General features: G+C 33.2%; 1 protein-coding gene across 1 annotated transcript; it reads right to left on the bottom strand.

The window, feature by feature from the left end:
• Positions 1–746: 746 nt before the first annotated feature.
• LOC106664463 (homeobox protein MSX-2-like) lies at positions 747–24,433 on the bottom strand. Its single transcript, XM_024228656.1, has 4 exons — positions 24,277–24,433; positions 7,533–7,690; positions 1,190–1,326; positions 747–1,096 (listed from the first exon to the last, which is right to left on the bottom strand). The coding sequence occupies exons 1-4, from the start codon at positions 24,431–24,433 to the stop codon at positions 928–930; spliced, it is 621 nt and encodes a 206-aa protein (XP_024084424.1). The 3' UTR covers positions 747–927.

Below are 24,433 nucleotides of genomic sequence, written 5' to 3'. Positions count from 1 at the left end.
TATCTCTTGCCCTTCTTGTTATAAATTTGAGAATAGTACTGCCACAAATCGTTTGTCTTGTGATCTCCTATGGGTTCTATAGACGTATTATAATTAAAACAGATCTCGAAAATCATCTGCAACTAATAAATCTAAGTTGTGGGTATTTATTGTATAATCTAGATTTGTGGATGGGGGTTTCTCTATGGCATATTAACATGTGGTTCTATGCTCAGTACCATTGTTTTTCGAAACTGTACTCAGTTGGCTTCTTAAGTATCTAAAGCATGGTTAAATACTTACTATTTTCTTCACTATTATTCCATTTTTTAAATAAGTGCCCTCATTGATGAATTACTTATGCGATATTGAATATTCTTATCATTTTTTAAATAACATTTAGACATATATCTCTAATAAGCCAAGTTCGTCCTTATTTTGTGCTTGGTGTTTAGCGACCGTCAGGGCACCCTCAACACGACACACAAGTATGACACATCAACCGGAAAACAAACACTTTGAGCCCTGAAGATGATCTCAATAAAGATCGAAACGTTGGCACGATAAAGAAAATGTTTTTCTAAAACCTACGTCTTACCAGACGGCATCTCACGACCATTTCGTCCTTATTTTTTAAAGTTTAATTTTAACGAAGAATATAATTTGGTTTCAAGCTGAAAATATTATGAAAGAGCTGAACGCTCAAGGTAAGCAAGCAAAGCACGCCTGTAACAAAATTTTAACTTTTATTTAAATTAATGCTCGAATCTACAATTGTTTTTCGGTTTAATTAAATACTTAAATTATTAACAAAGGGAAATCGCTATCAATAATAATAATAATAATATGTATATCCAGCTTATTCTCAAAAACGCAAATCCACCTCAACGTTAGTGGAAAAATATCAACCAAATCAATAAATTGAAGAAAAACATCCAATTGACCAAACTATCTCGGACTTGATGGTAAAGGCGGTATATCCAGTTGGGGCAGAACAGAAGGGAAGTCAGAAAAAGGTGACTGGTGGATTAAGTTACTGGCCAAAGGTTGTGCGTGGGGTAGGAAAGGGGGTGGCAGAATTCCTCCAACCGAAGACCCACCGGGACAGTTAAAAAACCTGCAATCATCATTTTAACCATGTCATTTAAATACATTATTTATCGAAAATATTTATATACATGCTAATATGTATTTTTAATCTTTTCCTTACCATAATCGATCTCCAATGAAAATTGGTCGCGATGCACTAACGCCTAAATTGCTGTAGTACTGCTGTGCCAGAAGTTCCAAGTCGTTAGTGTATTTGCGTTTCCATTTTGTCCTTCTGTTTTGAAACCAAATCTTTATCTGAAACAAAGCAAACAGTTTTTTTCTATTATCCTTGAAGGCCTCCTTTCTAAACGATATTTTTTGCAATTGATTGCGAGATTTGTCAGCAATTTGAACGAATTTGATCATTGTGGTCTGTATATTTCCATAAGCCATCTTTGGTTTTTGTGGTCTTTAAGACGACATATAGCGAGATTAGGCGGATGATCGAGAAAAAGAGGAACGACAACCGTGTGGACAAAGTATTCGTCACATTTGGATAGAAAATATTCCTAGTTGGTTAGTTTATTGCCAAAATATTTCATGGAAAAAAGAGATCAAAGACGAGAATATAGCAGAAGAAGAATAAGAAGAAACGGTAAGAAGACCGATTTGAATTAATCCGTTTACATAATTTTGCATCGAAAAAGACAAAAAAAAAGTAAGTTCCTCACTGAAGAAGCGCAATGCCGAACGCATTTGGGTAATTCGTCAAACCCGTGCGTTCAGATGGACCCCAATGCCGGATCAACATGAACCAAGAATAGTACAAGAATAATAGGATATCATATGGCAATATTTACAAAAGAAAAAGTCAAAAAGGGAAAAATAGTAGAACAAACTGAAGAGCGTGAATGACATTACTTCAGCTTTTTCTTCTTATTATTGTATGGATATTGCGGTTTTCATAATAAAAGAAATTCTTTTGAAAGCACCTCAAAAATTTACATTTCTACTTCAAAAAATCGTTCTATCTTAATACAAGAATTCAGTATTATATTCACATTTTTCGTACAAATGTTTTCATTTAAATGAATCATGTAAATAAATTCACGAATATGTAAATAAACTCAATAATTCTAATTATAATCGTCAAACGTATAACACACAACAAAAAGAAAAATATTATATTATAATTAATGATTATTTGGAGATCGTGAGGTGCGGTCTGGTGTGATGTAGGCTTTAGAAAAAAAATTTCTCTATCGTGCCAACGTTGCGATCTTTATTGAGCCCTGAAGTGATCTCAATAAAGATCGAAACGTGTGGTGATTAGGGACCGTTAGTCAATGATTATTCGGAGATCGTGAGATGCGGTCTGGTGTGATGTAGGTTTTAGAAAAAAAATTTCTTTATCGTGCCAACGTTGCGATCTTTATTGAGCCCTGAAGTGATCTCAATAAAGATCGAAACGTGTGGTGATTAGGGACCGTTAGTCAATGATTATTCGGAGATCGTGAGATGCGGTCTAGTGTGATGTAGGTTTCAGAAAAACTTTCCTTTATCGTGCTAACGTTTCGATCTTTGTTGAGATCATCTTCAGGGCTTAAAGTGTTTGTTTTCTGCGCAATTGTGCCATTCTTATGAGTCGATACTCGTGCACTCCCAACACGATACACGGTCACTAAACACAACGCATTATAATTAATAACACTAAGCACCAGCCTCTTTTCTTTGTGTAGTGTAAACCTATTTTTCCCACTAATATTTTATAAAAATAACAATCCAAGTTTTTTATAAATGTTAAATAGGTTCTTCTAATTGGTTAGACGCTCATAATTTTGATTCAGCACAAATATTTATTTAAGACATAAAAACTGTAGTTTCAAAAACTTAATTAGGACGTTTAAACGAGACAGAAGCATAAATATGCTTCTAGTAATGACGCAATCAAATCGTAGCCTTCTAATAAGCTGGGTATTAGATTCTTCCTGAGGCGTTAAATGTTAATGTTGGGAAGATATGATAATGGTAAGGACTCAGGTGAAAAATTGCCTCCACATTGAAGAAGATGCAGTGGCAAAAGTATAACTCGGAACCTAATGATGACAGAACTAACCGGTGCATTCAATAACGATAAATCACCACGGAGTTGTGGCTGGAGTGGATGCACGTGGACGTCTTTATTGCTTCCCTGGCGCCTTCTCATCCTTTCCCTTTTGGGGTTCATTTTCAATTTTAATCGCCTACCGATCTTCCGACTCGGAGACCCCTTTTTGTACAGTTGGCCTATTAGAGGGAGATTTGACTAGTACGAGACTTCCTAGTAGGATGACTGTTATTAAACTTTTGAATGGGGACATGTTTCGGTGGGCATGCAACGGTTCAAGCGATTGGCTTAAAAACAAACTTTGCTAGTAGATTCCATATTCAAAAACGGACCAAAAAGTAGTAATTAACTATGGTCCGAAACTCAACAGTTTAGGAGTTAGTTCACTTTTTATGATTTTTTACGACCTTCAAATAAACTAAAAGGTTTTGGATAAATCTGTTGATATCATTGCAGACTACGTTAAATTTCCAATAAGATGTGATGAATGAAATAAGCGTTTTAGTAGCAAGGACTTTGAAATTATTTTTGAAAAACTTACTATGGTGATTCTAAACTACTATTTTCAAACCTAGAAACCAGCAAATTTCAGAAAACCTACTCCATTTAATATCGTTTTTAGTGGTGCAATTGTTTTTTTAATTACTTTTTTCAATCTTACCAATCCTTCAACCACGGTTTTTTCTTTCCCTTCACCAATTTCTTCATGTTTGAAAAAGTAATTAAAAAAGCAATTGCACCACTAAAAATGGTATTAAATGGAGTAGGTTTTCTAAAATTTGCTGGTCTCTAGGTTTGAAAATAGTTTAGAATCACCATAGTAAGTTTTTCAACTTTGAAAAAAAATTATTTTTCAAAGCTCTCTCTACTAAAACGCTTTTTCACCAAGGTTTACAAGTTTAGTATTGATCAAATCGTATTGGAAATTTAACGCAGTTTCCAATGGTATCAACGGATTTGTCCAAAACCTTTTAGTTTTGGAGTTATCATTGTTTATGTGAAGCAAGGTCGTGAAATCTTAAAAAATCAAAAAAAGTGGAATAACTCTGAAACTGCTGAGATTCGGACGATAGTTAATTAGGACTTTTTGGTTCCATTTTGAATATAGAATCTACGGGCAAAGTTTGTAATACGAGTAGCAAAACAACCTTTGTAAAAGTAATTCATTTTATTCAGTTTTTTAACTAGCCGTCTTTGGGTAAATTTAATTATTTAAAAAAAAAAGTTTTTCTTTACTAACAGTACTTACCATCATTGGATACAAAATTTAAATCAGAACATACGATGATTCGTGCGTATTCATAGTTTATTTCTAAATTCTTAAACTCTATCTATAGATCTAAGTCGATCCCAGATGTTTTCTATCTTTAAAGAAAAAAAAAAATAAAGAAAAATGCGGAGGTCGCTAAATGTAATGGTATCAAAACGTTTTTATTTACGAAAACGACCGCAGCCAATTATAAATCAACCTATTACTCGATGGCCTATGATAACGAGCTATGATTTAGCAGATATTTCGTGTAAAATATGATAAGATGACAACTTCTAAAATAACGCCAGGCGAGGCTGTCCCCTTCGTTTAGCTCCAGTTAGAACAGTTCAAGTATAACGATTTTTAATTTTCAATTCGTATTATTATTTATATTTTTAATGTGGTGATTAGTGACCGTTAATCGATATTTATTGAGAAATCGTGAGATGCGGTCTGGTGTGATGTAGGTTTCAGAGAAACTACTCACTCAAAGTATAAAAATGTAATAGTAATATGTAAACAATGTTTGTAAATCCCAAGCCCTGAAGATGATCTCAATAAAGATCGAAACGTTGGCACGATAAAGAAAATGTTTTTCTGAAACCTACATCACACCAGACCNCGAAATTACTCTGAAATGGTTGAGAATCGGACCATGGACAATATGAACTTTTTTGTTCATTTTAGGGTGAAGAATCTACTGGAGAAGTTTGTAGCACGAGTAGCAATTCACCCTGTATATAGATATATGTACTATATATCTATGTCTATATATTTTTAAATATTATTGAAGTTGTACTGAGTATGATTGAACTTAATCTAATTAGAGAAAATCTTTTAGATATTACTTACAAATATGCTTAGATGTAAATGTTTTTTTAACATTGGGTAAGTGAATGAAAAGTTTTATAAATTTAGGAAAGAATGAATTCTAAAAATAGTGTGTACAACAGAATGGCATTTTAAATGCAGTTTGAGAACGTGTAAAAGTAGTTTTTTTAACTTTAAAATAAGAAAAAATATCAAATGGGTATTATGGTTTTTGTATTGTTATTATGTCGTGGAAAATAGTCAAAATGTTGTATTTTAACAAATCATCAATTTTTAAAATAGATATCTTATAGGATAACAGTGTAGATTACAGATGTAGCGAACACACATATTTATAGTAATATGTAACTAATGAAGATTTTTACTGGGAAGATTATAAATTAATGTTGTTATTATGTCATGAAAAATAGTCAATGTTTTGTTTTTGCGCAATCATAAATTTTTAAAATGGATTAATTACAGTATTTGTGATAAATTACAGAATAACACTGTAGGGGGGGGGGGCGCAACGGTTTAGGCGTTGACACGACGCTCATCACTGTAAGGTAAAGGTCCCGGGTTCGAATCCAGCGGTCCTGCATTCGAACCGGACATACTTACAAATGGGCTTTTTTCACACCGGCACCCTGAAGGTTTATATGACCTCTGCTGTTGCGAACCCTCGTAAAAAAAAGTGTAGATTACAGATAAGCGAAATATTTATAGTAACATGTAACTTATGAAGATTTTTACTAGTAAGATTAGAAATTAATATTGTTTTTATGTCATGGAAAATAGTTAAAATGTTGTGTTTTACCAAATCATCAATTTTTAAAATGGATAAATTATAGTATTTGTGATAAATTATGGAATAACACTGTAGATTACGGATATAGCGAATACACACATTTTTATAGTAACATGTAACTTATGAAGATTTTTACTAGAAAGATTAGAAATTAGTATTGTTATTATGTCATGGAAAGTAATCCAAATTTCGTATTTTAACAAATCATAAATTTTTAAAATGGATAAATTATAGTATTTGTGATAAATTTAGAATAACAGTGTAGATTGCAGATATAGGGAAGACACATATTTATAGGTATATGTAACTTATGAAGTGTTTTACTAGAAAGTTTAGAAATTACTGCAAAGTCATAAATTATATTGGGAAACATTAGTGCATTAAAAAGCTTTAGCTTCATGGATGTATTATTAATATTAAATTATTCAGAGATCGTGAGATGCGGTCTGGTGTGATGTAGGTTTCAGAAAAACATTTTCTTTTTCGTGCCAACGTTTCGATTTTTATTGAGATCATCTTCAGAGCCTGGGATTTACAAACATTGTTTACATTTAAAAAATACATTTAGGATGTGGAAAAGTGAATTTATACAATGCAAAATGTATTTTTTTTATATTCAATCAAAGTATTTCTACTCACTCAAAGTGTTTGTCTTCGGTGTAACTGTGCCATTCTTGCGTGTCGTGTGAGTAGAAATACTTTGATTGAATATAAAAAATATATTTTGCATTGTATAAATTCACTATTCCACATCCTAAATGTATTTGTTAAAAGTAAACAATGTTTGCAAATCGCAGGCCCTGAAGATGATCTCAATAAACATCGAAACGTTGGCACGATAAAGAAAATGTTTTTCTGAAACCTACATGACACCAGACCGCATCTCACGATCTCTGAATAATTATCGATTAACGGTCACTAATCACCACACATTAATATTAAATAGTTTTTTAAAAATTGATATACAATATGGATTGATGAGACAGTCAGCAAATTATCTTTGAAAAAAACTCTGTTTAATTTTTATTAGAATAAAGTTGTTTTTCTAGTTGAAATTTTATTATAAACTCAAAACGTTTGGCGAAATACCTACAGTTCAAAGTAAGTAGCAGCAAATCCCTCTAACTTTGATAGAAAAAAATGAAAAAAGTTTAGAAATTACTGCAAAGTCATAAAAACGCTTTTAAAAAAAACTCTATTTAGTTTTTATTAGAATAAAGTTGTTTTTCTAGTTCAAATTTTATGATGTACTCAAAACGTTTTGCCAAATACCTACAGTTCAAAGTAAGTAGCAGCAAATCCCTCTAACATTGATAGAAAAAATTGGAACGTTTAACGTAAATGTACATGTGGTGTCTTCCCCTACATAGAAGAGGCGATAGAAACAAAAAAGAATTAAGTTTTAATAATAAGAGGATAAATATTTAACAAAACAAAACACGAATCTTTTTTTCTTCAATCCTTAAAATGAATTATAACTAATTACTATAAATTATACTTGATAAAAATATAGGCCAGCTTAGTGTTATTGTTCTTTTTCTCACCTGTGTTTCCGTCAATTTAAGTGTTTTTGAAAGTTGGCTTCTTTTAGCGACAGAAAGATATTTGTTGTGTTCAAATTCAGTTTCAAGAGCTTTGATTTGGGATGACGTGAAGGCGGTTCTTGGCCTCTTTTTCTTATCCCCCTCAAATTTTTCCTCGCCTGAAACAGAAAGTTATTTGCGCAACGGTTAACCACACATTTCTACAATAATCTCATGACTGATTTTGACAGAGGCAAATACAAAAATAAACCGGGTAATGGTTTGGAAACATGAGAGTATAATATCACTTAATGCCAAGTTTCCAAACGATTTTAAAACGACACACACCATTTGAAATGGAAGAGGTGGTCAATTATAGCTGAGATTCACTGGTCGTTGACGGCGCGTGGAAGATACGATAAAATCACCTCTTCCATTTGCCAAGGTTGGAAAAGTTTTATTACTCGACTCGTCGTTTTTTATTTATAATAACAATTTTTTTAAACTATGAAGTGCCAAATGGCTAACGGTGAATCAAACTGTCGTGAAAATAGGTTACGAATATATCTTTGTAATCGGTGGATAACAAAAATGTACAATAATGTAATTTTTATAGCGAATTGAAAGTGAAATGTGAGTTAAACTTTTTGTTAAGGACTCGCGTCCCTGGGAGCTGAAAGCTGCAAACTGCGAAACAGCGTTTTCACGCGCATCTCTACGCGCGAAATGGGTAAGGCATCTGAGCTTTGTGTCGGCAAAATGGAAGAGGTTTTAGCAGACATCTTACCAAAAATCGAATTGATCGCCTTAGAATCTTTAGTGTACACCAAAGACAGAAAAGACCGCAAAAGGACATCGACCCTTTTCATGACTTTTCGGAAGGATTCGAAAATTCTACCTTTTCACATATTGTCGCTCTTATTGGACGCAAGGCCCAACGGGCGAATTATTCACTGTAAAACATTAAAAATCCTTTTATATAATGTTTTAAAGACATATAAATGAGATTTTTACAGATTGATCACACCACACACACACACACACACACACACACACACACACACACAAAATTTATTTGTTGATTAAACGTTCCATTTAACAACGCAAAGTTATGTCTCGTGGACCTTTCTTCTTCTTGACGTGCGTTGCACATTTTACATACAATACGTATAATACATACATATATTTAATAGCTTACAATTAATTAAGGTTTTTAGTTGAGATAAAAAAGTCAATGGCGCGAGCGGGATTCGAACGCACGATCTTCGGCTTGATACGCCGCTGCTCCACCACTTGAGCTGTCGTGACCTCGATCCACTCGGACACCAACTCCCCATCTCAACCACACCTTTTGAATTTTCCCTCCTTTTTTGCCATATCTCAACTAAAACCCTTAATTAATTGTAATATATTAATTGGTCAAGCGGACCACGAAATTAGTAAATTTAATGATTAAAAATGAAGTATACTTCACTAAAGCTCTCCGTGGCTATTTCATTTGTCGTCGATCCGATTACACGACATTTGAAAAATGGCAAAAAGGAGGGAAAATTCGAGAGGTGGGGTTGAGATGGGAAGTGTTCGAGTGGATCGAAATCAATATAGCTCAAGTGGTAGAGCAGCGGCGTATCAAGCCGAAGATCATTGGTTCGAATCCCGCTCGTGCCATTGACTTTTTTATGTCAGCTAAAAACCTTAATTAATTGTAATATATTAATTGGTCAAGCGGATCACGAAATTAGTGAACTTTTATATTATGTTTTAAAGACATATAAATGAGATTTTTACAGATTGATCACACCACACACACACGAAATTTATTTGTTGATTAAACGTTCCATTTAACAACGCAAAGTTATGTTTCGTGGACCTTTCTTCTTCTTGAATACTTATAATACATACATATATTTTATATACATCAATATATTTGATAGCTTTCACCCACGCCTACAATTTACACATGAAATCGAAAACCACAAAACAATACCATTTTCAGATATACTCGCAATAAAACAACCATATGGCACATTTATCACAGATCGCTACCTCAACTTTACATCTCACCATCCTCTTCATACAATAATAAACACGGCCAAAGGGTTACTTCACAGAATGATTATCCTAAGCCATGAATCATTCCACCACAAGAACATAAAGATATACAAACAGATCCTCCATAACAATCACTACCCTAAACACATAATCAACAGAATAATCAACAATTACAACTCAACACTAACACCATCCACAATAATACTACATCAAATCTATCAAATATAGACAAACCAACATACATTTCCATGCCATTCATTCACGGCCTATCACATAAATTAAACACGTTTCTCTCGTCCGATAACTTTAAAATAGCTTTCAAAAATTATAAAACAATTCAAACACTTTTTTCCAAAATTAAAGATCCCATACCAATAACAAATAAATCTGATGTAATCTACAAAATCAATTGTTTAAACTGTCCGGCGACTTACATCGGTCTTACATCCCAATATCTGAACAAGAGAGTAAAACAACATACCTATGATTGCAAAAAACCCAAGCAAAATCCTACACCACTCGCTACCCACGATTTTGAACACAAACACAGTTTCGACTTCAACAATCCAAAAATATTACACACAGAACAAAACAAACATACACGTAACTTTATTACAGAACAGACACATGTAAACTCGGTCGCAGCTACGCCAATATCATTAATCAAATTCAATATCGATAACATTCATATATACATCACATCACACAAAACATATAATATAACATATAAAACATTCATCAAATTCCACACATCAAACATTTTTACGTAGTCTAATTTTTCAACAATTTAGCTTTCCTTTTCCTAATTATTCCCATCTATATAATCCTGAAAGGATAATCTGGCCGAACTTTTACCAACGTTTTTTCCTTTCGTCGGCTATTTTCACCTCAAAGAAGCCGGCTCCTTATACATAAATGTCTTTCTATACTGACCTGACTTCCTTCCCCACTCCTTCAAAATCCAACGTATATACACATAAAACAGCAATATCTCACCTGCACGAATGGTACAAATACGCAGAAAACAAACACTTTGAGTGAGTAGAAATACTTTGATTGAGTATAAAAATATTTTTTTGCATTGTATAAATGCACTTTTTTCCACATCTTATATGTATTTGTTAAATTTAAACAATGTTTGTAAATCCCAGGCTTTGAAGATGATCTCAATAAAGATCGAAACGTTGGCACGATAAAGAAAATGTTTTTCTGAAATCTACATCACCCCAGACCGCATCTCACGATTTCTAAATAAATATCGATTAACGGCCACTAATCACCATGCATTTCTTGTTTAATATGAGTTACTTCAGAAGTAAATATGGCTGTCTCCATTTCAAATAATATTAAAATAGAAATTTATACTTTTTCGAAAACGATTAAAATAAGTTCTTTTGACTTTTTGCTAATTAAATATAGAAGCAGATCAGAGATGTGGTCCAATGAACAAACTATTGTAACTCCCTATCGTTTTCGATTGATCAAAAGTTGTTTTAAAAATAGTTAAAATCCTAAATTGTTTTTGTAAATAGTATGTTTCCATGTGAGAGTTTATATGGACTATCTATATTTTTCATAAATTGTCCTGAGGAAGGCGAAAGTTATAAAAGCCGAAAACTTGGCCATGTTTAAAAGTTTTACTCATAGGACTACATCCTTGATCCATTCTAGATTCACAACTGCTGGTCGATAACTATATCATTACAGGTTTTTCGTAATTAATGTTTATTATGCCCATGCTGAGGGGCGAAGTGTTGAATTAAAAGTTTAAGTCATCCCGATAATAGAATAGAAAGTACCTCATGTAATTGAAGACTCGAGGAATACAATTTCAATTTTCTATTAATGTCTTCTGTCATGTCTGTTACTGCCTTACAATGGTGCCTTTTCGTCTGTTATACGGTCAGGTTGGACCATAATAATAAAATAAACCAAAAACGCTTGGCACGATAAAGAAAATGTTTTTCTGAAACCTACATCACCCCAGACCGCATCTCACTATTTCCGAATAATACGTATATACAATTTATGCAAACTCTGGCGGACGACATTAGCCATGCCATTATATTTTGTATATTATTCAATTTGTAGGTCTCTCTCTCTCTCTCTCTTTCTCTCTCTATATCGTAAGTTTACGATAGTCTTCAGGATGAAAAGATTTTTTATTAGCTGTAATTTTTATAGTAACAATTTTGGCTTGGATTTTGGAGGGAGCTATATTTGGGTTTTGAAAAGGATGTGTCGTCGTCTGCGTATAAAGCAAGGGGTATGTAAGTCTTTAGAGGGGTACAGTAGGCAGTATACAGGGTGTCCTTTTTATTAGATGGCCCGGCTGAATTTATCTTGAACCAATGACGCTATTAATAAAAGCGTTTAATATTTTTTAGTCTACTTTCAAATGTTTACCTTTTTGGAGAAAAATTATACAGGGTACCTCAGGCCCAGTTCAGCTTCAACATTTCGATTACGACCCTATAAATCCTGACACACCATATTAAAGAATTTTTTTACGTTGAAAACAATGGTATAATCGGATTTTAAAATGGTCAAAAAATGACAATGTTATGGCAAAAAGTACAAAAACAAAAAAGCATTTTATTTGCTATTTATTAATCACATTCCATGTTCGAACTGCCTGCAAAGATTTGCTCTTTTTAACCACTCTTCATCAGAGATCAATGCGATAGAGTCAGGGGAGATGGATTGACAAGCTTCTCTATCCTTTGCCTCGGTTCTTCAGCTCAGGTTGCAGGGTTATGATTGGCGTAGGCATTGTTTTTTAAATGGCACCATAGAAAAAAGTGGAGTTAAATCCAAAGACCGAGGAGGCGAACGGATCGGGCCATGAGGTCCTATCCACCTATCCGGGAGGCGACGATTCAAATAGTGTATTGTGTGCGGGGCATCCGTCAAGCTAGAGAATCATTTTTTGCCGAAACAGAGGAACTTGATCTAATAGCGTTGGTAAAACCTCCCTCAAAAAATTGAGGAACTGAGCACCATTTAAATTATTTTTGTATAAATAAGGCTCAATTAATTTATTTCCGAGACATCAAATATTGATACTGACCATCTGATTGTGACAAGAGTACGAAATTCCTGGAATTTCCTCTGACATCGTTCGAAAAGTCAACGGTTTATTATGCCATTAGATGTGAACATGGATTCATCAGCCCATAGGATGTATGGAAGAACGTTTTCTTCAGGCTCCCAAATCGACGTGCAAGGAACGTTAGACACCTGTCATAATATTAAACAATTTTTTTTAAATAGCGTCATTGGTTCAAGAGAAATTCATCCCGGTCATCTAAAAAGGACAGCTTGTATAAGAAAGGACCTAGGATGGTTCCTTAGTAATGTCCAGTTTTAATTCTACTCTTGGGTCTTTTTTGAATCTAACTTGGCAATTGTAGAGAACTCTCAGACAGGAGAGAATCAGTAAAACATCTTTTCTTCCTTTTGGCACCAAAGAGGTAATAGTTTGTAATGAGAATGTTGACACCTTTCATCATAAAATGTCTGATAAGTGTCGCAGCTGCGCGCTATGTTCTTTCGCATTCCTCTAGTAAAATATTATAACCAATATATTTGCTAGATAACGAGATCTACAACTGAATATATCCAGTTTTAATATTGTAGTAAATAATATAATACAGAAATTAAAAAAGTGTTTTGTTGAATTGAAAACATAATTTAAGGTGACAAGGAAATCAAAAGAAATATGGTTTAAATTAAAAACTTATAATTCAGTTTAAATCTAATTACTAACGTACCATAAAATTTACAATTAAATGGAAAATAATTGGCTGTTTGTCCAGTAAAAATTATGATTTTCTCATTTTGGAATTTTCGGAGAGATGTCAAGAATTGCCAAGTTATTATTTTTAATTCCAAAAGAAAAAAAATACACAAAAGTAGTATTAGGTATTTTAACATTAAACTTAAATGTTCTTAACATTAAATTAAATGGTGTAAATGTTCCCGAACGATTGACATTTTCTCTCTCTGAGGAATTATAATCATTGGCAAAGTATTATTTTTACTTGTAAGTAGAACCTAATCAAAAAATTAGAATATTAGAATTACTTCTGGTACGAAACTAAAAATTCAAAATCACTTCGCAATATTAAACCTTTTAAATATAGTGGTCCACTTGACCAATTAATATATTTCAATTAATTAAGGTTTTTAATTAAGATTAAAAAGTCAGTGTCACGAGCAAGATTCGAACCCACGACCTTCGGCTAGATTTAATTAAACAAGAATTATTTTATAAATATCATAACTGAATGACAACTTATTTATTTACGTTACATTAGCGAATAATAGCCGATAATCAAGTATAAATATGTACAACTCCACTTTTTTCACAACTATTTGAATTTTCTTAAAGAAGTTTAAAACTGATTGAGGTCATTAGCTCTACAACATATACTAGTTTATGAAGCATTAATCAAATATCTTTCAATTAATTAATGTTTTTAGTTGAGATAAAAAAGTCAGTGTCACGAGCGGGATTCGAACCCACGATCTTCGGCTAGATACGCCGCTTCTCTACCAACTAAAATCTCAATTTACTCTTTTATCTCAACTAAAAACCTTAATTAATTTAAAGATATTAATTGGTCAAGCGGACAACGAAAACTAGTGAATTTATATAAGTTAAAATGAAGTATACCTTAACTAAAGCTCTCCGTGGCCATTTCATTTGTCGCCGAGAATCAAATAGATTACATGACATTTGAAAAATGGCGGAAAGGAGGGAAAATTCAAAAAGTGGGGTTGAGATGGAAGTTAGTGACCGAGTGGATCGAAGTCACGATAGCTCAAGTGGTAGAGTAGCGGCGTATCTAGCAGAGGGTCGTGGGTTCGAATCTCGCTCGTGACTGACTTTTTTATCTCAACTAAAAACCTTAATTAATTGAAATATAGTTTCAAATAGTCAAACATTTATTGACTTTATTGTTAAATAATAAATTTAATCCGTGAAAAAAAGCAGCACGCATGAGAGACGTTTTAAATATTAGTCGAGGCAGTATAGGTTGATAAGTATATGTTTATTGCTATCAAGGAATGAAAACAACCTAGTAATAAAAAAGGCATAACAACTTAAAAAGAAATGCCATTAAATAGCCGTACTAGTTACATATACAATTCGACTTTACACTGAAGCGGGCGTGTTTAGAAAATTAATAAGAATTAATGACCTGAAGAGTTGTTTCTTGTCCGCCTTGTTATACTAAAAACTATTGACGATTTATAATAAATCTATGCAAATATTGTTAATTGTAAGGATTTAAATTGCGAAAATGTGTAGCGTTTAGCGTTTAACTACGGAAATCTTTTGGAAATAATGACGAAAAGAGTGTTTTTGGATAAGGGTAGGTGATTGATGCGGTTGGGAGGGTCACGTTGTCTATACATACCTCCCTGAGCCTTGTTAACAGACTTGGCACATTGACAAACTCTTCCTAATTACAGGAACCATACATCTGAAGGCAAACATTCATATTTCTCAGAGCATTGCCGTTGAAATATTTTCACAACGGGCTTTCAGATTCATGTTTAATCTTCAGTGTAAAATTCTCCATCCCGAGGGAAACGTCCAATCCAAAAATACCAAGAGCTGTAGGTTTTCTTTAATAATTATAGGTTGATTTTTAACTCCGTGCTAAACGTCTCCCGATCGTTTAAACGTAAGTTATAAAACCGGTGAGGACATAACTTTGGGTAAGAGGCGGTTTATCTTGTAGGAAGCCCTTTGACATGTGTTACAAGTTTAAAATAGAGCCGAGCAGTAAATTAGACTTGGAATAATTAGGTAAGAGGAGGAGCCGTATCTAATTTAGAAGTGATAAATGCTTAAGGAGAAGGCAAGTGATCTTTAGATTATCTCTGGATATTTGACGAGTCCATCTTGTCAACGTCTTTTATTATAAGAAAAATACATGCCATATGTTCTTTGTCGTATTATGAAAACTATATATCATACTCTCACGATCCATTTACCATCTATAAACAAGTTTATTTATACTCGCTTTTTATTTATTTGGTACTTTAATTAATTTCCAATGTTTTCTGATCAGAATTGGGGGCATTCCGAACCATTCTCAGATTATTCCTCTGATATGCGCTGTACTTTAAAAAAAAAAGTTTTGTGTTTTATTTCACGTAAAATCGTAGAATGATACTATGATAATATTAACAAGGTTGCGTATAGGTCACACCCGTCTCACGGGCGGTCACCTCTTATTGGGTAGAAGTCAAAAACGCTGCCCACTCTGTGGAAACCCGGTAACGGTAAGACACATATTAGAGGAATGTAATAAGTTAAGAGAGTACCTAGAACAGTGTGACCTACCATCTAATTTGGAAATAGTTCATGAGCATAACAGTGACTTCAAAGATAATCTTATTAGGTATTTAAAATTGATAAATGCGTATGGATATATATAACCAAGGACACGTGGTGTATCTCCATTTTGCAGTGTGAATGTATTTATTAGAGTGGGTGATGAGGTATCTATGAATATCGAGTAGCTCACAGGCCCGCCAAATTAGTTTAGGTAATTATATATTAGATGTGAGGGACAGGTCGCCGCTATCAGGGTTGTAGTAATACTGCCGAGATGCTGCGACTTCTCCATTATGCATGTATTTATTAGCGTGATTGTTTTGTGAAAATGGACGTGGATGTCGAGGAATATCGAGTACTCCACAAGCCCCCCGGAAAAAAAGGAAATTAGATAAAGATTTATGTAAAAGTAAAACATTGATTTTATTATTAACCTATGATATTTCATTATTAATTTATGATAGTGCCAAGCCTTTTTGGTTTATTTATTATTATGGTCCAACCTGACCGTATAACAGACGAAAAGGCACCATTGTAAGGCAGTCGTTTTGTCATGACAGAAGACATTAAAAGAAAATTAAAATTGTATTCCTTGAGTCTTCAATTACATGATGTACATCTATTATATTATCGGGATGACTTAAAGTTTAAATTCAACACTTCGCCCCTCAGCATGGGCATAATAAGCATTAATTACGAAAAACCTGTAATTATGTAGTTATCGACCAGCCGTTGTGAATCTAGAATGGATCAATCAAGTCCTATGAGCAAAACTTTTATAACATGGCCAAGCTTTCGGCTTTTATAACTTTCGCCTTCCTCAGGACAAATTTATGAGAAATACAGATAGTCCATATAAATTCTCACATGGTAACATATATGTAACAATTATTTACAAAAACAATTTAGGATTTTAACTATTTTTAAAACAACTTTTGACCAATCGAAAACGATAGCGAGTTACAATAGTTTGTTCATTGGACCACATCCCTGATCTGCTTCTATATTTAATTAGCAAAAAGCCAAAACAACTTATTTTAATCGTTTTTCGAAAAAAAATAAATTCCTATTTTAATATTATTTGAAATGGAGACAGCCATATTTACTTGTGAAGTAACACATATTAAACAAGAAAATATCCGTAAATTAACTGAGAATTTGTTTTAACCTGCCAGAAATGAAGGGTAATTCTTGTGGGTAGTACGTGCAATAATCTGTTATAATAGACAATAAGCTCATTTATTATTTCTGTTCATGTTTGATAAAAGGATTCCATGTTAGGATGTAACGAGAGGTGACCAATTCCTCCAAAATTGGTTCAAAACTTGAAAATTGAACAAATGAAACATGTTTAGAGAGTTATGAATTTACTGAACCAGAGGTTCTTCTCACAAAATTCGTTAGCTAGCTTATGTACAATACAATAAACATATAAGGGTTTTCTTGTTGATAGTTTCTTTGATTTGGGTATACGAAATTGTGCCATGGGTAATGTTTTGTAATGGCGGAAAACGGTCGGTGTTGTGGGTACCTAAACTGTTTTGGTCGAAATAACTTTGCGTTTTTATCAGTCCAAAATTTTTTCATCTTTGAATGGATTGATGGCTCAAAGCCATTAGTGAACATATTAAGTGCCTCAGCAACTTCCTAATTGACAAAAGAGAACTCGTGGTCTTTCTTAATCTTGTTAATAGAATCCGTAAACCTAATGTCCTACCGGCTGCGCTGAATTTAGTTGAGATAAAAAAGTCAGTGTCACGAGCGGGATTCGAACCCACGATCTTCGGCTAAATTTCGCCGCTGCTCTCTCACTTGAGCTATCGTGACCCCGATCCACGCGGACACTAACTTCCCATCTCAACCCGACCTTTTACATATTACACGACATTTGAAAAATGGCAAAAAAGAGGGAAAATTCGAGAGGTGGGGTTGAGATGGGAAGTTAGTGCCCGAGTGGATCGAGGTCACGATAGCTCAAGTGGTAGAGCAGCGGCGTTTATAGCCGAAGATCTTGGGTTCGAATCCTGCTCGTGACACTGACTTTTTTATCTCAACTAAAAACCTTAATTAATTGAAAGGTATTAATTGGTCAAGCGGAGCACGAAAACTAGTGAATTTTTCTTCTTCAAATCGTAATCAAAATGATGTTAATAGTTCGGTCCCAAACGGATGTCATTTTTGATGAGGTGACTGGATGCTCAGCTCAATAGTTTAAATCAGCATTTATGTAATTATCCCTTGGGAATCATGATGTAATGTGCATATGATACAAAAACCTACAAGTAATGGTGCGCGCACGCCCACACACACACACACACACACACACACCACACCACACCACACACTCGCACACATAAACTATTAATACTCGAAGAAACGAGACTGATTTAAACAGGTGTACAGTTCGGTAAACCACGCTGAACAATTAATAGCACTAGTTAAAGCTACCGACTTGATTATCAATTAACTTTACATGCAAGATTTAACAATTAATGTTAAAACGGATAGTGAGGTGTCTCGAAATCGCTTACAAAATTGAAAAACCAATCTACTTTTATTTAACAAATTAGGGTAGTTGTGTATAGTTGCGTAATTCTTAGTGTAAGGGTCATAGGCGAAAGGACCGTCGCCTGTTTTCAGTTTGGTTCGTGGGTAGATATTATTGTATTTATATTGAAAAAATTGCAAGTAAATCAAATGCTTATGGCGCTTTTGGGCGAAATAGCCGAAAAAGGTGTCTTCTAAAAGTTTATTCTTTTTTTAATATTTATTTGTATCCTGTATATGAATTATACAATTTGTAAATTGTTCTTAATTCACTAGTTTTTGTGATCCGCTTGGCCAATTAATATCTTTCAATTAATTACGGTTTTTAGTTGAGATAAAAAAGTCACGAGCGGGATTCGAACCCGCGATCTTCGGCTAGATACGCCGCTGCTCTATTACTTGAGCTATCGTCACCTCGATCCACTCGGACACTAACTTCCCATCTCAACCCCACCTTTTGAATTTTGACATTTGAAAAATGGCGTAAAGGAGGGAAAATTCATAATTGACCTATTAATTATAACAGTTATCAAAGGTCTTGGCTGTGATGAAAAAGATAGTGTCACAAACGGGATTCGAACACACGACCTTCGGCTCAATACGCCGCTGCTCTACCCACTTGAGCTATCGTCACGAGTCGTGGGTTCGAATCCCGCTGGTGACATTGCTTTTTCATCTCAACCGAGACCTTAGATATAAAAGTACAATTCATTACAATTGTTATTTATAGTTCTATACCAATAGATACCAATAGTAAAGAACAAACAAGATTATACTGTAAAAATATAATTTACGAATCCTTTTGGGAGACAGTGTATCAGAAAAGAGATTTTCTAAACTGAGGTTTGTAAAATCGTGTCGTAGGTAAAGTTAATGATTAGGATTTCCAAATTGGGAGGCTAGTATGATAAAATATTGTCTCATAAGAAAAGAAACCATTTCATTTTTACATTAGTATAAATTATCACCATTCTATAAGTTAATTTTAAATTTAAATTTATCAGTATAAGTAACATGATTTTTTTAAATTTAATTTGTCACTATTTTTACCCAATGCCTATTATTTGATTCTACAATATCTTAAGGATTGATTTTTCATAGTAAAACAGGGATTATACGTATATATTCAGAAATCGTGAGATGCGGTCTGGTGTGATGTAGGTTCAGAAAAACATTTTCTTTATCGTGCCAACGTTTCGATCTTTATTGAGATCATCTTCAGGGCTCAAAGTGTTTGTCTACTGTGTAGTTGTGCCATTCTTGCGTGTCGTGTTAAGAGTGCCCTCTGAACCTACATCACACCAGACCGCATCACACGATTTCTGAATAATTATCGATTAACGGTCACTAATCACCACACAATTTTTACCTCTGTCATGCACTCGAGAATATATTTACCGCTACATACGCAGATGACACCGCTATATTAACAAATTAACCCTCGTCTACACAAGCTTCGCTATGACAAAGCCACATGTCAATTATTGAAAAATGGTGCGGTTATTCAATGTTTAACACCTCAAAGTCACATGTCACTCATACATTCCGCCGTGAAACTTGCCCTAGCTACTTTTACAATGAACCTATTCCTCAATACGACGAATTTAATTATTTAGGATTTGATAGAAGACTAACTTGGATCAGCATACACGATTAAAACCAGACCCTTAACGAACAATTTAAATTGCTTTACTGCATAGTTTTCTGCCCTTCAGAATTTAATTACTATTATTATAGTAAGCACTAGTAATTGAGAAGACTTTTAATATGTTGTCGATTGATTTTTCGTGTGGTACACTAACCCATACAATTATTAAAAAATACCCAGGATGAACGGTTGAGAGTTATGTATTTGTTGTGGAACAGAGCCGATCAACCGTCATAGTTTGGTGTCGGCGGTTATTTTTATCCAGAGTTAATCCCCTGGTTTTATCCTCCGAGGACGAGTGAATGATTGGCTTTATCAATGAACGGTATGGCTTTGATCATTAACACCAACTGTGAATGGCTGTGGCCAAAGGCCGTAAAAACCTAATTAGACGGCCAAGTAAATTTGAGTTGTTTCATTCGATACATTTCTTCTGTATCGACGGTGTAAAGCATATAATTATGTTAGTTTATTGCTGTGGTGTGACGCTCCGCTAGGAGAAAAGAAATAATACAAGCAAACAATTATCTTAATGTAATATATACTGAAGTAAAACAGTTCGTAACGACTTTTTAATAGAAATGTAAAAGTAAAATTGTCCTATTGTTTGTGCAAAAGTTCTGTTTCGCCTTTTTTCATTGAACAAGTTCATTGTGTACGTTCAATGGATTGAAAGGTAAAAATAAATCATCATGTCCGCTTTCTTAGATTTTATTTTAATTAAATTTTTAACTTTTTCTCTCAAACTGTCACACCTCACACACCTCTTTCTCTCACACCTTACAAATCCCCTCAATCACTCACTCTCACTCTCTCTCTCTCTCTCTTTCTCTCTCGCTCTCTCACTCTCTCTCTCTCTCTCTCTCTCGCTCTCTCTCTCTCTCTCCCCTCTCCCACACACTCTTTCGTTTTTTCTTACTTTTCTCTCTGTTTCTCTTCTTCTTCTTNAAACAAACAATATCATTTGGAAGAGGATTAATAAGTGTTGACATTCATACAAATGAGTAATCCTGTAAACGTAAACAGAATATTTTATATAGATTTTTTTAAATGAAAACTTAAAATCCTGCATTATTTTCCGGACAACCCAATATATATATATATCAAATCTATCTATCTGCCTCTTTATCTGCTGAAAACATCCAAATGGCAATAAATACAGCATCGTTTAAACATCCAAAACTGAAATGAAGAACTCAAATATCGTCCTACTCTAAAATAATACAAATATTTGAAAAAATAAAAAAGAATCATAAAAAATTTATATCTCCCTCAATTGTATTCTATAAAGTAGGTTTTCAATATTGGTGAAAGAATAATTGAGTATTTACTTCTAAGTCTCACCGTTGATTATGGCCATCATTAGAAATAGATATATCAATAGTTATATAATCATTATCATGGTTGACTTTCCAACAGAAGCATTGTATATTGTAGTATTCCAATAAATGAAGTAAATTTGTAAGTATTTGTTGAGTACAACATGTTTTTTCGGGTCTACTAATGTCTACTTTAAAAATTTGTATTTATTTACACTTCTTTTATCCTCGTCATGTATTTTTGTATGGTGACGTCTAAGTTTTCTAACAGATTTTGTCTTGGTCGTCTATTCACTTGTTATAAAATTTGGAGTCAGAAATCGTTTGTTTCTCTTTTTTCCTCTCTGTTTCTCTTTTCTCTCTCCCACTCTCTCTCTCTCTTTTTCTCTCTCTTTCTCTCTCGATCTCTCTCTCTCTCTCTCTCTCTCTCTCTATCTATCTATCTATCTATCTATCTCTATTTCTGTATATCTGTCTATCTCTATGTACCTCTCTAACAAATTTCTGGAGAATCGTTAAGTCTTTATTCCATCATAAAACAGATTTTTCTTGCTCGTCTATTTGTTTGTTAGTATTTCGAAATAGAACTGTCATAAGCCGTTTGTCTTGTGATCTTTATGAAGTTTTTTTTGAAAAAGTACGAAGATCAGAACTGATTTCAAATATATTTGCATCTGGTTAATTGTAAATCGTAGGTACTATTTAATTTATTATCTAAGTTTGAGGGGCATTTCTGCGGCATATTGATACATGATTTTACTCTATACTGAGCCCCCATAAATAAGACATGGTTTTAATTAATCTTTTCTTCACTAGTATCTCATTTCTTAATAAGTGCAACCATTGATGAATTGCTTATTATAAGATCTATATGACTCTTATGATTTTTTAAAGATAAGAATGGTTAATGGCGATGTCACCGCAAGAAAATCCTGTAGAATATTGACTCTTTGCTCTTGGTTCAGTGATTGTAATCGACGAGGCGTCTGAACGTGATTTTGTGTGTGTGTGTGTGTGTGTGTGTGTGTGTGTGTGGAGCGTTGGTTACAGTAAAATATGAGGTGAACAGCTTTATGACTAAGAACGATAGTTTATTATTGTGACAAAAAGGAATATATAAATCGTAAGTAATTAAAAAAAAAAAGGACAATAATTTAAGACAATTCGTATGATTAAATCTTCAATTTATGCACCCTAGAAGTTTATTAAATTATAATTAAATACTAGTTGGCAATAATTATAACTTATGAGAATGGCCAAATATATTGTTAATTGTACGGCAAATCTGGCATTTTTAAAAGAAAGTAATATTTATTTGAAAGCCTTAATAAATAGAACTAATTAATTGTTTTTCTTTATCATTTAATATGTAATTTTTATCTTATTAATTGTAAATTAATTGTACAAAGAAGAGTTAAAAAATTATTTTTGCCATTGGTAATAAACATCGTAAATCATACGTATGTGTGGCGATTAGTGACCGTTAATCGTTAATTATTTAGTAATCGTGAGATGCGGTCTGTGTGATGTAGGTTTCAGAAAAACATTTTCTTTATCATGCCAACGTTTCGATCTTTATTGAGATCATCTTCAGGGCTCAAAGTGTTTAGCACTCTCAACACGACACGCAAAAATGGCACAATTACATAGAAGACATACACTTTGAGCCCTGAACATGATCTCAACCAAGATCGAACGTTGGCACGATAAAGAAAATGTTTTTCTGAAGCCTACATCACACCACACCGCATCTCACGATTTCTGAATAAAAAAGGAAAAGAGAAATTAGCATTAATTTTTTATGATTTTCTGACTTTTCAGGTACAACGAACTAACCAAGTACCCAAATAAATAAAACTAGATAATTCAACTTTCTTCCAAAGATCCATGAACCTTCATGATTCATGATATTTTATATAATTTTATTGGATACATAAAGCTTTTCATATTTATATTGTGAAATTCGCTTTTTGCCACCTTTAAGGTTGTTTACAGCAAATCAAAATTAAAAAAGCATTGCAATAAAATATATATTAAGAATGATACTTGATACTTCATACTTGATCATCTTTTAATATAAAATTATAATGTTGAAAACTGATCAGCAATTATAATGGAATTAATCTAACATATTTTGGACTTATCCATTTAATTCAAACCTCTTTTAAAGTTAATTACTTTATCATTTTTATTTACTGTTAAATCTCACAATATATTTTAAATTTAAAAAATTTAAAGTTGCCCTTTAAACAGTATACACTATGGAGGGGCACCTGTTTATACAGATAATTCGCTAATAATTATCTATTATTTGTAAAGATTTAGTAAATAACATTTTGGGACTTGAAACGTCCTGAACAAAATATTCTCTTTTTTGTTGTTATCAGGACGATTTTGAAGTTAATCAGAAAATCCTTAAAATGACAAATAATTTCAATATATTTTGACATACGATATAGAAAACTACAAAGTGACGATACTATCTAACACTATTTGTATATCTTTATGGTTGTTATATTTTTCTAATCAATCATTTTCTTCTTTTAAAACTATTTTGTATAAATAACATCCCCATCTTCGGAAGCCAAATATCCCATTATTATTTTTTATTCTTTACCTATTTGGTATTTCTGTTTGCATTTAACACATCTAAGATTGGTTTGTTTAAATTACAATTTTAGAAATTTTGTGTCCCACCATTCAAAACTTGAAACGTATGACTTAGGAACAAATTATCCGATCAAGAAGGATCATTACTGAACAAGAAATTTCATCGTGAATCAAACCTGAAAGAACGTTTAATATTTTATTTAAAAAAGCTTTATATTAAAAAAAATAAATTACCTGGTATTATAGTCGGCGCCGGTATGTGCCATGGTGCCATATTGCGGTTTTCCCCAGGATACCGTACCTTATCTTCCTTCTTGAGCAGGAGTGTTTCGATTGAAAACGGATTTTTTCCCGGTGATACATCAGGATTGTTGTTCACTTCGCGTTCCAT

This window comes from Cimex lectularius, unplaced genomic scaffold, assembly GCF_000648675.2.
Source record: "Cimex lectularius strain Harlan isolate CLEC.00 unplaced genomic scaffold, Clec_2.1 scaffold301, whole genome shotgun sequence".
Taxonomy (NCBI): domain Eukaryota; kingdom Metazoa; phylum Arthropoda; class Insecta; order Hemiptera; family Cimicidae; genus Cimex; species Cimex lectularius.
The sequence above is the reverse complement of the archived record's forward strand: the minus strand, read 5'-3'. Positions and strand labels throughout refer to the sequence as shown.

Excerpts from the sequence above, each read along its gene's own strand:
- LOC106664463 (XM_024228656.1), bottom strand. The coding sequence starts at position 24,433 with ATGGAACGCGAAGTGAACAACAATCCTGATGTATCACCGGGAAAAAAT. Across the intron at positions 7,691-24,276 it reads GGCGCCGACTATAATACCAG|GCGAGGAAAAATTTGAGGGG; the intron begins GTAATTTATTTT and ends TTTCTGTTTCAG. Across the intron at positions 1,327-7,532 it reads TTAAATTGACGGAAACACAG|ATAAAGATTTGGTTTCAAAA; the intron begins GTGAGAAAAAGA and ends GCTTTGTTTCAG.